The 13,177-nt window shown below is 42.0% G+C and overlaps 1 protein-coding gene across 1 annotated transcript in view; it reads left to right on the plus strand.

Annotated features, from left to right (window-relative positions):
- The window catches only part of LOC106085469 (chromatin-remodeling ATPase INO80), a 252,958-nt gene that overhangs the window by 149,460 nt on the left and 90,321 nt on the right, over positions 1-13,177 (plus strand). The window contains 1 exon segment of the mRNA XM_059362041.1: positions 10,945-11,299. Within this exon segment, the coding sequence (XP_059218024.1) occupies positions 10,945-11,299 (355 nt within the window).

The following is a 13,177-nucleotide window of genomic DNA, read 5'->3' on the forward strand; positions in this document are numbered from 1 at the left end:
GGCTACATCGAACAATAAATGCGCCTTTTGTGGGCCCAAAACATTCAATCGAGAGATCGGTCTATATGACAGCTATATCCAAATCTGCACCGATCTGAGTGAAATTGAAGAAGAATGTCGAAGGGCCTAAGACAACTCACTGTTCCAAATTGCGGCGATATCGGTCTTTAGGCCACCGCAGCGCAGAGGTTAGCATGTCCGTCTATGACGCTGAACGCCTAGGTTCGAATCCTGGTGAGATCATCAGAAAAAATTTTTAGCTGTGGTTTTGTCCTCCTAATGCTGGCAACATTTGTGAGGTACTATGCCGTGTAAAACTTCTCTCCAAAGAGGTGTTGCACTGCGGCACGCCGTTCGGACTCGGCTATAAAAAGGAGGCCGCTTATCATTGAGCTTAAACTTGAATCGGACTGCACTCATTGATATGTGAGAAGTTAGCCCCTGTTCCTAAGTGGAATGTTCATGGGCAAAATTTGCAATTTGCATTTGCATTGCTCTTTAGTTCTAAAAATAGTATAGCATCGCATATTGGCAATGTTTTTATACCCTCCACCATAGGATGGGGGTATACTAATTTCGTCATTCTGTTTGTAACACCTCGAAATATGCGTCTGAGATCCCATAAAGTATATATATTTTTGATCGTCATATCATTTTAAGTCGATCTAGCAATGTCCGTCCATCAGTTTGTCGAAAGCAAGCTAACTTTCGGAAGAGTAAAGCTAGCCGCTTAAATTTTGCACAAATACTTTTTATTAGTGTAGGTCGGTTGGGATTGTAAATGGGCAAACTCGGTCCATGTTTTTATATAGATGCCATATACACCGATCTTGGGTCTTGACTTCTTGAACCTCTAGAGGGCGCAATTCTCGTCCGATTTGACTGAAATTTTGCACGCAGTGTTTTGGTATCACTTCCAATAACTGCGCTTAGTATGGTTCAAATCGGGCAATGTTTTGATATAGCTGCCATATAAACCGATCTTGGGTCTTGACTTCTTGAGCCTCTAGAGTGCGCAATTCTTATCCGATTGGAATGAAATTTTGCACGACGTGTTTTGTTATGATATCCAACAACTGTGTCAAGTATGGTTCAAATCGGTTCACAACCTGATATAGCCGCTATATAAACCGATTTTGCTTCTTGAGTCCCTACAAGGCGCAATTCTCATCCGAATGAACTGAAATATTTCACACTGACTTCTACAATGTTCAGCATTCATTTATAGTCCGAATTGGACTATAACTTGATACAGCTCCAATTACATAACAGTTCTTATTCAATATTCTTTGTTTGCCTAAAAAGAGATACCCCGCATAGAACTCGACAAATGCGATCCATGGTGGAGGGTATATAAGATTCGGCCCGGCCGAACTTAGCACGCGCTTACTGGTTTACTTCTACTTTCACAGAGTGTAATTCTAGTTACATTCTAAATAGTTCATTGTTAAATTTAAGTTAGTATTTTAGGACTCTTTCGTTCGTTCGCTTTTTGAGTAAAGGAACAGAATAAGCATATCAACATGTGGCAGTTATTCTGCCACTTTGTTGTTATAAATCACATGACCATGACAAAGAATTACAATGTATATATACTTCTGCACTAGAACTTGCTTTTGTGAACCCACATCTTGTATCTTTTTATGGCATTAAAATGCTATTAAAAAAGTACAAGAAAAACAAAATAGGGTTAGGAGTACAAAAATTGTAGCTGGAATGAGTAAGCAGATTTGGTGGATGCTTAAAGAAGTAGCAATGCCCACTAAGGAACAATCCTGTTAGATCTATAACGTTCAATGACCTATGGGAATTTCAGCGAAGGGAGATTATCTAAGTTCTAGGCCAATTAGCCCCTATGACAATATCAATGTTTATATGCCCCCAGGTATATAAATCACTTGTTCCCTATGGTACAATCATACTCATACAATCTCTGTCAGCCCACATCAACATCTTGGCCATTAGGCTCACAGAAAAGGGGAGCCTTAGCATTTTGTGTTTTGCTGCGTTCCACCATAGTCGAAGCATAACCGGTGAGTTATTCCACATCGTCACATTGCAAATTATCCGCACCAGTAGCTGCAGTAAATGTCGCCGCCACCGCCACAGCTATTTAATAATAATGGAAACATTTTCCAGAAGCTCTGAAATATTATTAATTTAACAATTTTCTACAGTTACTACCACGCCATAATTCATTCATTTCTTTGCCGCTCATTGACTCATTCGCTGGTTCATTCACTAAGAAACCAACCAACCAGCCCATGCTCATCGCTGGCGTACCTATCTCATAAGGCTTTGTTCTTTTTTATTTCGTGTCTTGTTCTCTCTTACTTTGGTACGATAATTTGTCTTCGCATTCGTCACCAAACCCAGGAAAAACGTAACGTTACTCCAGAACTTTTGTTGCAAATTGACAGCTTCTTGCATTGGGGAAGAATTTTCATCGAAGTGCACGTTGCTTGCGTGGCAAAATAAAAAAAAAACAAAGCGTAGAAAAGTGAAGCCAGTGATTTATTCTTGAACGAGGGCGCTCCTACTTTACGTGTACCATTTTTTTTCCTTAAACATTTTACTCTACTGGTTTTGGACTTCTTGTTTTCTTTAAGCCGTGCTTGTAATTTGTGCTTTTGTTTCGTTTTTCTCGTTTAGACTTCTTGTTAACAGAATAGAATAGAAACATAACGATGGCCCAGTTACACTGAGAGAAAAGTCAATTATTTGTATACCCTTCACCGAAGGTTGGGGGTATATTCATTTTGTCATCGAAACATACATTTCCCATCCTATAAAGTATAAATATTCTTGATCAGCGTAAAAATCCAAGACGATCTAGCCATGTCCGTCCGTCTGTCTGTTGAAATCACGCTACTGTCTTTAAGCATAGAGATCCCATTCGAGTCATACGACTCCTGAGGGCCAATACGTTGAGCTTTTCGCTGCGCACAATGATTTGGCGCAACTAGTGAACGAACCGATACATATCGCATGTGTCCAAGGGCACCAAAATAATACTCTTGACCTTTTTTTCTACTTCACACCCTGAAAAGTATGAAGTAAATACTGTTGCATCTCTTGGTAACTCCGATCACTGCATTGTTTCAGCATCTTTTTCGTATTCTGCTCCTGCTTCCTTCCCAGTCCCGAAGCGGTCAATATTTTTATACGAAAAAGCATGTTGGGCTAAGCGCAATGGATTCTTTCAGCATTTTAATTGGAAACTAGGTTTTCTAGATGACGATATTAATGCTACTGCTGAAATGATTGAGAAGATAATTTTACATGGAATGAGGACATTTATTCCAGTTAAGACTATAACGGCTAAATCAGACGACAAAAGTTGGTTTAACCAGACATGCCGATATGCTGTCAGATCGAAAGAGGTGGCAATCAGGAACTGGCGCTTAAATAAAAATGCCAATACTGAACTGCTGCGCCAGCAGGCAAGATCTTCGTGTGCCAATGTGCTTAGGCGCGAAAAATTTCTTTACGAACAGCGTCTGCGTACTAAGGTGCTTGCTTCTACACGAGGAAGTAAGAGCTTTTGGTCGTTTGAGGAAAGAGTAATCAGACATGCCGATATGCTGTCAGATCCAAAGAGGTGGCAATCAGGAACTGGCGCTTAAGTAAAAATGCCAATACTGAACTGCTGCGCCAGTAGCTAAATCTTCGTGTGCCAATGTGCTTAGGCGCGAAAAATTTCTTTACGAACAACGTCTGCGTACTAGGGTTCTTGCTTCTACACGAGGAAGTAAGAGCTTTTGGTCGTTCGTGGAAAGAGTTAAGGGTAGTTTTTCATCTATTCCAACTCTTGTTAAGAACGATCAAACGTTTACTGACTCGGTTGATAAGGATAACCTGTTGGCTGATATATTTGCAGGGAACTCTTCCCTGCCGGATAGCAATCAACCACTCCACTCAATCGAAAATGTATCTGGCATCATGCCCCAAATGTTTTTTCGAACTCGTGGAGTTAAAAGGGTTCTTGGAAATCTAGACGTAAATAAATCCCTGGGCCCGGATGGCATAGCAGCACTTGTCTTACGCAAGCGTTCTTCGACGCTCGCTCGTCCATTACGCAACCTTTTCAACCTTGCTTACTGTGCGGGAGTCTTCCCGGCACGTTGGAAGTTTGCCAATACCCAAGAAGGGTGAGGCAAACAACTCTGCGAATTATCGGCCAATTGCGATATGCTCCACTCCTTGGTTAATCACCATCTTGTGAGGTATTTAGAGTCTAATGGCCTTCTTAGCGACCAACAGTATGAGTTCCGCAGAAATCGCTTTACGGGCGACCTCATGGCATTTCTGTCGTAATGTTGGAGTCGCTCAATCCAGCAGTTTGGTGAGAGTAAGGTTGTGGCTCTAGATATTTCTCTAGGGTCTGGCACTGTGCACTACTATCAAAGCTTGTCGCATTTGGTGTCGGTAATGGCTTCGATTTATTTCGAGCTTTCTCAGAGATCGCACTATTCGAGTCGTTTTAGATGGGTTCTCATCCAATGAGCACAAATTGACCTTAGGAGTACCCCAGGGCTCTGTTTTTTCTCCTTCTCTTTTTCTAATTTTCATCAACGATCTGTTGGGTCAGACATCGAATCCGATCTACTCATGCGACCAAAGGCCTAGTCTTCGAGAGATTGACGACAAGAGGCAGTCTATGGACGATACACTCTGCCAGGATTTGCTGGCCATTTCTGAGTGGGGTCGAATGAACAACTCACATGTATGGGCTGGAGCTACAAAATCATCCCTGGAGCTACTGGACCGTGTACAGAGAGAGAGCGATGGCGTTGATTGGGGACAGTGGGGTGTCCAACTCTATTGCCACCCTTCATCATCGTCGCAATGTGGGTTGTTTGGCGCTGTTCTATCGGTGTGTGTTCGTCTAATATTAGTCTTATTCCTGATGTAAGGATGTATGTCAGGGATACTAGGCATTTGAGAAACTCACACCCGTTTGTAATTGATTGGCTAGCGGACCGCACAATGCATTATAGAGAGAATCCTTTTTTCGCCCGAACCGTTCGTATGTGGAATCGACTTCCGGCTAATGTTTTTCCCACCCACTTTGACATCCAAAGATTTAAGACAAATGTCAATAAGCACTTCATCCTTTTCCCTCCATCCAATTCGTAATTTCCGCTCGTCAATGAATGCACTGCATTCATAGAGGACATCCCCTGCGTGTTGGCTGGCAGAAAGAAAAAGGTTCGAAGATGGGCTATATCAAACTTAGGGTCTGTGCACAAGAATTTGTACAACCATTCAAGGATATTGCACTATCTACCAAGCGGAAGATGGTCTGTTTTCTGTAACCTGTAAAAGCAACAAAAATAATGAGGATATTTATGATATGTCAAAGGAAAGTGGGAATGAACAATGTGAGGAGAAAGCACATAGTGTGGGGAGACCACTGAAGCGCTCTAAAAATTTCCGACCCGCCCTTCTGAAACAGGCTAATCTGAAGGTCCAATCCCTACTCTGTCTGTGAGTCGTTCGCTTGGAAGGGCAAGCCCCACTCCTTTTGATCTCTCAGTCAATAAACTGCAGGACATTCAGACGCTGAAAGAGAAGAAATGGGGTACTATGAGTCATGCATCTTGACTTGACCTTATCAGATAATGATCTGGAGATCACAATGATCTCAGTTCACTCCAGCTGTAAAGATACATGATATCACCACCATCACTGACATGATCTCCCAACTTCTGACCTGTCCAAAAGACAGGTCTCAGATAGACAAGTCTATCCGAAGGTTCAATCTTCACACTCCCGGTGGACCGAACGAGCATGACCGATTTATTTCGATGTTATAATAAGTGAGTCATTGGTCCTGCAGGATTTTGGGACGTTAAACAGGAAGAGACCCGCGCAATGTAGCCAGTTTGACAATCATCAATTGAAGGTGGAGGACTAGTATCATGCATCAAACTTAGTCAGCGAGTTGTTCTAACAGACATGATGAAGATTTGACGCTGTCTTAACAAGATCTGGAGATCACAATGATCCCAACTCACTCCTCTGAAGGGTCTGGTAGGTATACATAATACGAATCGGCAATCCTGTTCATGATACCACCACGGCAGGACCAGCATCGCGAAAGGGATAGGCAACCGACCAGAGGGATACCGAGCTTTCGGAAGTTGGAGGCACTTGTGGTAAGTGAAGGGTGACTCCGAGTTAAAAAAAGTCAAAGGCTAAGAAAGCAGAGAAAGCCCATCAAAGTACTTGCTCTTAGTTACAAAGGTTGTTTCGTAAGAACCAATCCAACCTCCAAAATTGTAGCTTCCAGGGGCTCAAGTAGTCAAATCGGCCGGACTCTATCCGATTGTAGGAATGTTTTTAATTAATTTTGTAATTGGTCTAATTGATCCTTTTGCCTTCCTCCTGTTTTGACGTGGTTCTTATCCAGGAACCCAGGGTGTGTGGAGGAATGTTTCGTGGATTAAGAATTCCGGGATTTAAACTTCGCAAGGGTACGGGGAATAGGAGATACAGAGCCTGTATTCTTGCAAAGAGTCGTCTAAATGTTTTACTTCTTCCGTCGCTAAGCACTGAAGATTCAGCAGTAGCCAGCCTTGAAATAAATAAGTCTCATTACTGGCGGGCTTCCCTATCTTTGGCACACGATTCAGAGATGTCGCCTTCAAACCTTAAGCTGCTGGTTGAATTCGCTTCTGCAGAGCAGAAAAGCCTCATTGTAGGAGATGATGCTAATGCACATCATCAGATATGGGAAAGTTCGGATGTCAACGAAAGAGGTGAGCTGCTTATCGAATATATTATGAGTTGCAATCTGGCAATTTGTAATGAAGAGGATAAACCGACCTTTATTACCAGGAACAGGCAGGAAGTACTAGATATAACCTTTGTATCGGAAGATATAAGTGGAAGAATATGCGACTGGGAAGTGTTGGATGACCACCGCTTCTCGGATCATCGTTATATTTTCTCCAAAGTGAAGATAATATGGTTCACCCTTGGAGAAAATACCACAGAAGTGGTCCCTCGGCTAAACAGAAGAAATGCTGATTGGGATAAATTTAAGCCCAAATTCTGCACATCTATCCCTTCTAGACCAGAAAAGGAAGTGGAAACTACGGAGGATAAAGACATAGTGGTCAAGCGGATCACGAAGGCCTTGAATGACTCGCTTGTGTCAGCATGTCCCAGTGCCAATCCAAGGGACAAACAGCGACCACCATGGTGGATCCCAGAGCTGGTTGGTCTAAGGAAGGACTGCAGAAAACTCTTCAACAGAGCGAAAGCCACAAGAGCACCACACGATTGGGACATCTATAAGGCTGAATATAAGGGCGAGCTGAGGGAAGCTCAGAACAAATGGAATGGAACAAATGAGTGGAATTCTGTAGCTCCGTAAAGGATACATCTGAGGCCTGTAGGCTAAGGAAGATTCTGTCGTCTAGACCTTTTACGGTGGGGTATATTCATAAGTCAGAGAATGTACGGACAATGTCTAGTGGGGAAACACTAGCCAGAAGAGGTTGTCACTGGTAGACATTCGTCGGAGGTTATTAGGGAAATTGTGTATGAGGCGAAAATACTTTGGGCGATAAAAAATTTCACCGGTTGAATTACAAGCTGGGTCTGATAGACTGGTTCCTTGGCTTAGGGAGATATACTTAGCTTCTATCAGCTTGTCATATATACCTGTTGGATGGAGCGACACGAAGGTCATTTTCATTCTGAAACCAGGAAAACCTTACCACACGAAGTTGAACGATTTTTGTTCTATTAGCCTCTTATCCTCTATGCTGAAGACTCTTGAGAGGTTGATAGAAACATATCTTAGGGCAAAGATCCCAGGAGATCGCCTGTCGCGGCAGCAGCATGCATATAGTAAAGACAAATCCACTGAAACAGCCCTTCACGACCTAGTCGGCTACATAGGGGATTCTCTCGTTGTCAAAGAATATACAATGGTGACATTTCTTGACATTGACGGTGCTTTCAATAATGTAAAACCGACGTCAATCATGAAGGAAATCTAAGCATCAACTTCACCGCCTAAAAGATGCGTTACGGCAGGCTTGGGATCTGTGGATCCAAAAAGATGGGTCAGCAGAGGAACACCTCAAGGAGGTGAGACAGTACACCTATACTTTGGAATATAGCCATTAACAATATATTATTGTCTCTGCAAGAAAAAGGCGTAAAGGTGGTCGCGTATGCTGATGACGTGGCAATTACGGTTAGGGGAAGCTTCCCAGCACTCTTAGAGATGTACTTCAGGAAGCTGTACGTGCAACAGCAAAGTGGGCTACCGAAAGTGCTCTAGGTGTAAATCCGTGCAAGACAGATGTAGTTCTTTTCAGCAGGAGATAAAGGTTACCTTCAGTGGCACCTGTCTCCTTGGGTGGAGAGAATGTTCCATTTACTGAAAGCGCAAAATACCTGGGTATTTTGCTGGACAGGAAATTGATCATCAAATCCAACATTTTGATGATCAATGCAACTCTTGCCCTATACACCTGCAAGATTGTCTGACCTATAATATAATATATGGTGTTGTGGTCTGGTGGTCTGGTGGACGGCGCTTCAAAAGTCCACCTACTGCTCAATACTCAACCAGATCCAAAGGATGGCTTGTTTGTGCATCACAGCCGTACTGTGGACGACACCATCTGATTGTATGCTACATCTTTTTCCTCTGGACGTTGTGGCTAGACAAATTGTAGCGACCACTGCCGTGAGGTTCAGGGAGCTTTCTCATTGATCAAGTGGCAGCTACGGACACTGTGTGGCAATGTGGATTACACCCTATTAGGGCCGCTTTTTGATAAAAAGTACTCTACCACTTTTCCTGATAAGATATAATGTTATTACGACAAATGGCATAAATATATTCTCAGACAGCCATTAAATCCCTGGAAAACATATTTCTGAACACAAAACCGCGCTCGACTGTCGCAGATCTCTCATCGAGATGGCTGAACAGTTCAATATTCACTTGTTCTGGGTGCCGGGCCACAGAGACGTCCCAGAGAATTGTAAAGCGGATGAGCTTGCAAGACTAGAAACTTCCCTACACATTTCAGTGATACTGGAATCTGTGGGTATTACTCTAGCGACATGTTAGTAAAGTTTTCAGGACCAGGCCCGAAGGACAACGAACGACAACGATCATTCCAAAACTATGTGGCCTTATCTAGACCTGAAGAGGTCTACCGTTTTTCTGCCATTGGCTGGAGCAGATGTCTCAGTCATTGTGTCCGTCATACCAGGTCACTGTCTAATCGGAAAACATGCTGACAGACTGAAGGTTGCCAGCAACGACTTTTGCAGAAGCTATGAGGACATCGAAGAAGAAAAGACTATAGAACACCTTCTGTGTGTGTGTATACCGCACCAGCAGTCAGAAGGAGTTCCACTTTAGGTTCTCATTTCTTTGAGAACCTGTCTGATGTGAACATTCGCAAGCTGTTGGGCTTTTTAAAGCGATCTGGATGGTTCAACGATAGGAACTAGAAGGCGTCTTCCTTCGAAAACGTCTAAGTGAGTCTGATGGCATTGCAAATTGCTAATTTTTTCTATGATTCCACTAAGGAACAGGGGCAAACTTCTCACATATCAATGAGTGCAGTCCGATTCAAATTTTAAGCTCAATGGTAAGGGGACTCCTTTTTATAGCCGAGTCCAAACGACGTGTCGCAGTGCGACACCTCTTTGGAGAGAAATTTTACATGGCATAGTAACTCACAAATGTTGGCAGCATTAGGAGGGGAAAACCACCGGTGAAAATTTTTTCTGATGGTCTCGCCAGGAATCGAACCCAGGCGTTCAGCGTCATAGGCGGACATGCTAACCTCTGCGCTACGGTGGCCTCCTGAGAGTCTGATGGCAGACTGCCACTTAACCCAAACCTAACAAAGCCCCAATATAGACGGATTTTATGGAAATTTTGCACAGCAAATTGTATTAAGTCACCCGATATCCATGCCGAATATGGTTAATATCGGTCAATATGGTTTATATCTAAAGCTGCTCAGTATCCTATTGAAATCTGAAAAATATGAGATTTCCACAAAAATATTGACTAAATGTATAGTTCTCGATTCACTATTTTTCCAATTTTAAAATTAGCAATCTGAAAAAGTTTTTCTATATGCGGTAGAAGCAACCACCGCAAAACCCCGGCATAACTACAACTAACGCCTATCGGCTAATGTCTGGGCGTCCTGTTCTGGAGTATCTTTCACTCGTGCAATTGCTTCAAAGATGAAGGAGGATTTTTTACACTTGGTTTGCCTTTACGCTGCTTTTATACATTTTCCGCTTTAACTTACTGAATTCCCAAGATCAAAAATCCACCTGATTCTCTCAGAACAGGTTTCTTAAAAATCCTTAGTATAAGGGAAATTTTTTTCAGTGTTCTCTTTATGCAAATGTTCCCTCGGTTAAAGTAATTTCCAATTTTGCGTTTAATATGCTCCCTCTTAGAACTTAACAAAAAGGCCAACTATTGTTACCACTTTTGTTAACCTTTTTCTACCAAGGAAAATGTGTCTGAATAGCTGGGTGTGTTAAGCTGTATATGTTTGTGTGTGTGTGTATGTGTGTGTGAGTTAAGGAAAACTAAAATGACACCTCAAAGGGCGAACTAAACTGTATGAGTAAGCAATAAATGTCAGAGGGCTCTTTAGAGCGTTATTCAGTGACAGAACATACAAAGAAAAGCTTCAATGATATTTCCACAGAAGTAGAACGAAAGAACGTTATGGTCATCCACATCACTTGGCATAGGAATATGCCAAAGTAGGGGGAGGAAACTGCTGCTTTTGTGTAATATTTTTTTTTTCTTACAGATTTTAGATTAAATACTTCCGTTTGTTAGTGGGTCTTAGCTTTACAAGACCAGTAAATGCATATCAATGACTGACTAACTCTCCCTTTTTGTTATTTATTTTGCATTTCTTTTAGACATCTTCAGGAGCTGCTGCTACAATTGCAACCAGCGGTGGAATAACCATTCCAGCCACTCCCAGTTCGGCAACAGGCACTTCATCCAGCACTAACGCTGGCGATGATTTATGGCATACTTCACCTTCAGCGAAACGTATGAAACTGGATGTGTCGGCAGCAACGTCTGCTCTGGACGATGATTCCATAGATGTGGCTGCCTCTGAGACGTCCAGTACCTCACAGGTGGCTGGCACCAGTGCCAGTGAGACTTATGTACCAGGAGCCACTTCGGTAGTGGCCACTGAGGATTCCGAAAATGAGGCATTAATTGTGGACTGTGAAAGCCCCCGACCTCAGGGAGGTGAATCGCCGAGTAAGTAGTTGAAAATTTTTTTATAACTTTGAAGGAGGTTAACCTTATACGAGTAGAAATGAAATCTATTCGTGGGCAAATTTTATTTTCAAAATCTAGCCAATGTTTGTATCACATATATGTGTCAAAGTGTCATTATTGCTTTATGCCTTTTGAGGCTGCCTGTATGCTAATTTTACATACTCATATTTAAGCTCCCGGTGAATCAAGGTGACCATATGTTATTTTTCTCCCAGATATCGAAATCGATTTAATGATAAAACGTTGTGAGTCAAATTTCCACACTCGTCTTCCTCGTGAACAGGCACATTTCAGTCTTCTCTGGGTTAACATTGAGACTGGGTCTAGCCCAGTCATATGACATATTCAAAACCCTTTCGGCCCTTCTGTATAGCTGGTTCGGATCCCTTACTCTAAGTAGTATTATAACATCGTCTGCATCGTCCTAAGCTCCCGGTGAATCAAGGCGACCATATGTTATTTTTCTCTTTACGACAACATTTTGAATGCTGCTTAGATTGACGTTATTGATTAAATTGATTACTTGGAGGTAAAGTGCCTCAATCTGGGACTTATACTAAGTGAAAATGGACATTTGACAAACGTTTTTAATGTAGTGTCTGGAATGCAAATCCAAATAAAATAAAAAAAACTACAATAAATTAAAATGAGAGGATAAAATACTATAGGCGGAGTTCCATGCCAATATATATTCGCCCTCAAGCAGTGCAATTTACTTGCTATTGTAGCAAAAGTTTTTCCCATTCAGCAGTAATACGTCTACAGTATTTACGCAGATTGTGTAGTTAAAACAGCAGATTTGGTTAGTTGAAATAGCAGACGGAAATGTTTGCAAAAACGGCAGCCCTTTGTTTGCTGAAACAGCACTCATGTCTGTTTTCCCATTTTCAGCGGACGAAAACTGTATTTTTGGACAAAAATTGTTGCTATTTTGCGAAAAAGCCAGCATTCAAAACCATAATAGCTTCTGCTTTTCAATGCACGACAGACACACAACAGATGTTCTATAATTTTCTTTTCCTTGACGACCTCAGAGTTTGTGTAGAAGTCGTTACTTGCACCACTAGACAATCAGCATGTGTTTTAATCTGATTTCTGTTCTAGTCAATGACAGCAATGCGGAGGATCTCTTCATGATTGGGCCACGTTTTCTTGAAGCATTGACAAATACTAATTCGCGTTCAACAACTATTTCGAAAAATTTGATTAAATGTCTTGAGAGTCATGCCAACAGATTCCAGTTTTCCTGGAATGTGTTGTAAGGTAGCTTCATGTCTTTCAAGTTCGTTTGCTCGACAATTTCCTGCATATTTCTGTGGCCCGACGCCCAGAACAGGTGAGTTTTAAACGCTTCAACAATCCCTTTGAGAGATCTGCGACAGTTAGTCTGTGTATCAATGCGGTTGTGATGTTCAAATAAGGCGTCTTTGGTCCGACTAAGTATTAAACAGATTTTTTTTTGTAGCGCGATCCATCAGACTACAAATCCAAATAGGTTTGGTTAGGTTGAAAAGAGTGTGCAGATATTAATCCGCCCCATGCCACTATGGACATACACCTAAGCCAGTAATCGGCATGTTGTGCGCTCTAAATACTTAAAAGTAACCTCGAAAAAGAAAAATTTTTAGTTAGGAATTCCATGCTACTTACAAAATCCTTAATTATTTTCTATACCACTCCCTTAAGTTGGTTCATATCTGGTATCGTGCCCTCACCTAAGTACCGGTGTCTAATAGCCGCGAAAGCAGGGCAATGACATAGGAAATGCTCCAACGTCTCATCATCTTCCCAGCATGCCCTACACATGCTATCACTTGCCGCACCGATTTTATTTAAGTGAGCTCGTAGTTCTATGAG

This window comes from Stomoxys calcitrans, chromosome 2, assembly GCF_963082655.1.
Source record: "Stomoxys calcitrans chromosome 2, idStoCalc2.1, whole genome shotgun sequence".
Lineage (NCBI taxonomy): Eukaryota > Metazoa > Arthropoda > Insecta > Diptera > Muscidae > Stomoxys > Stomoxys calcitrans.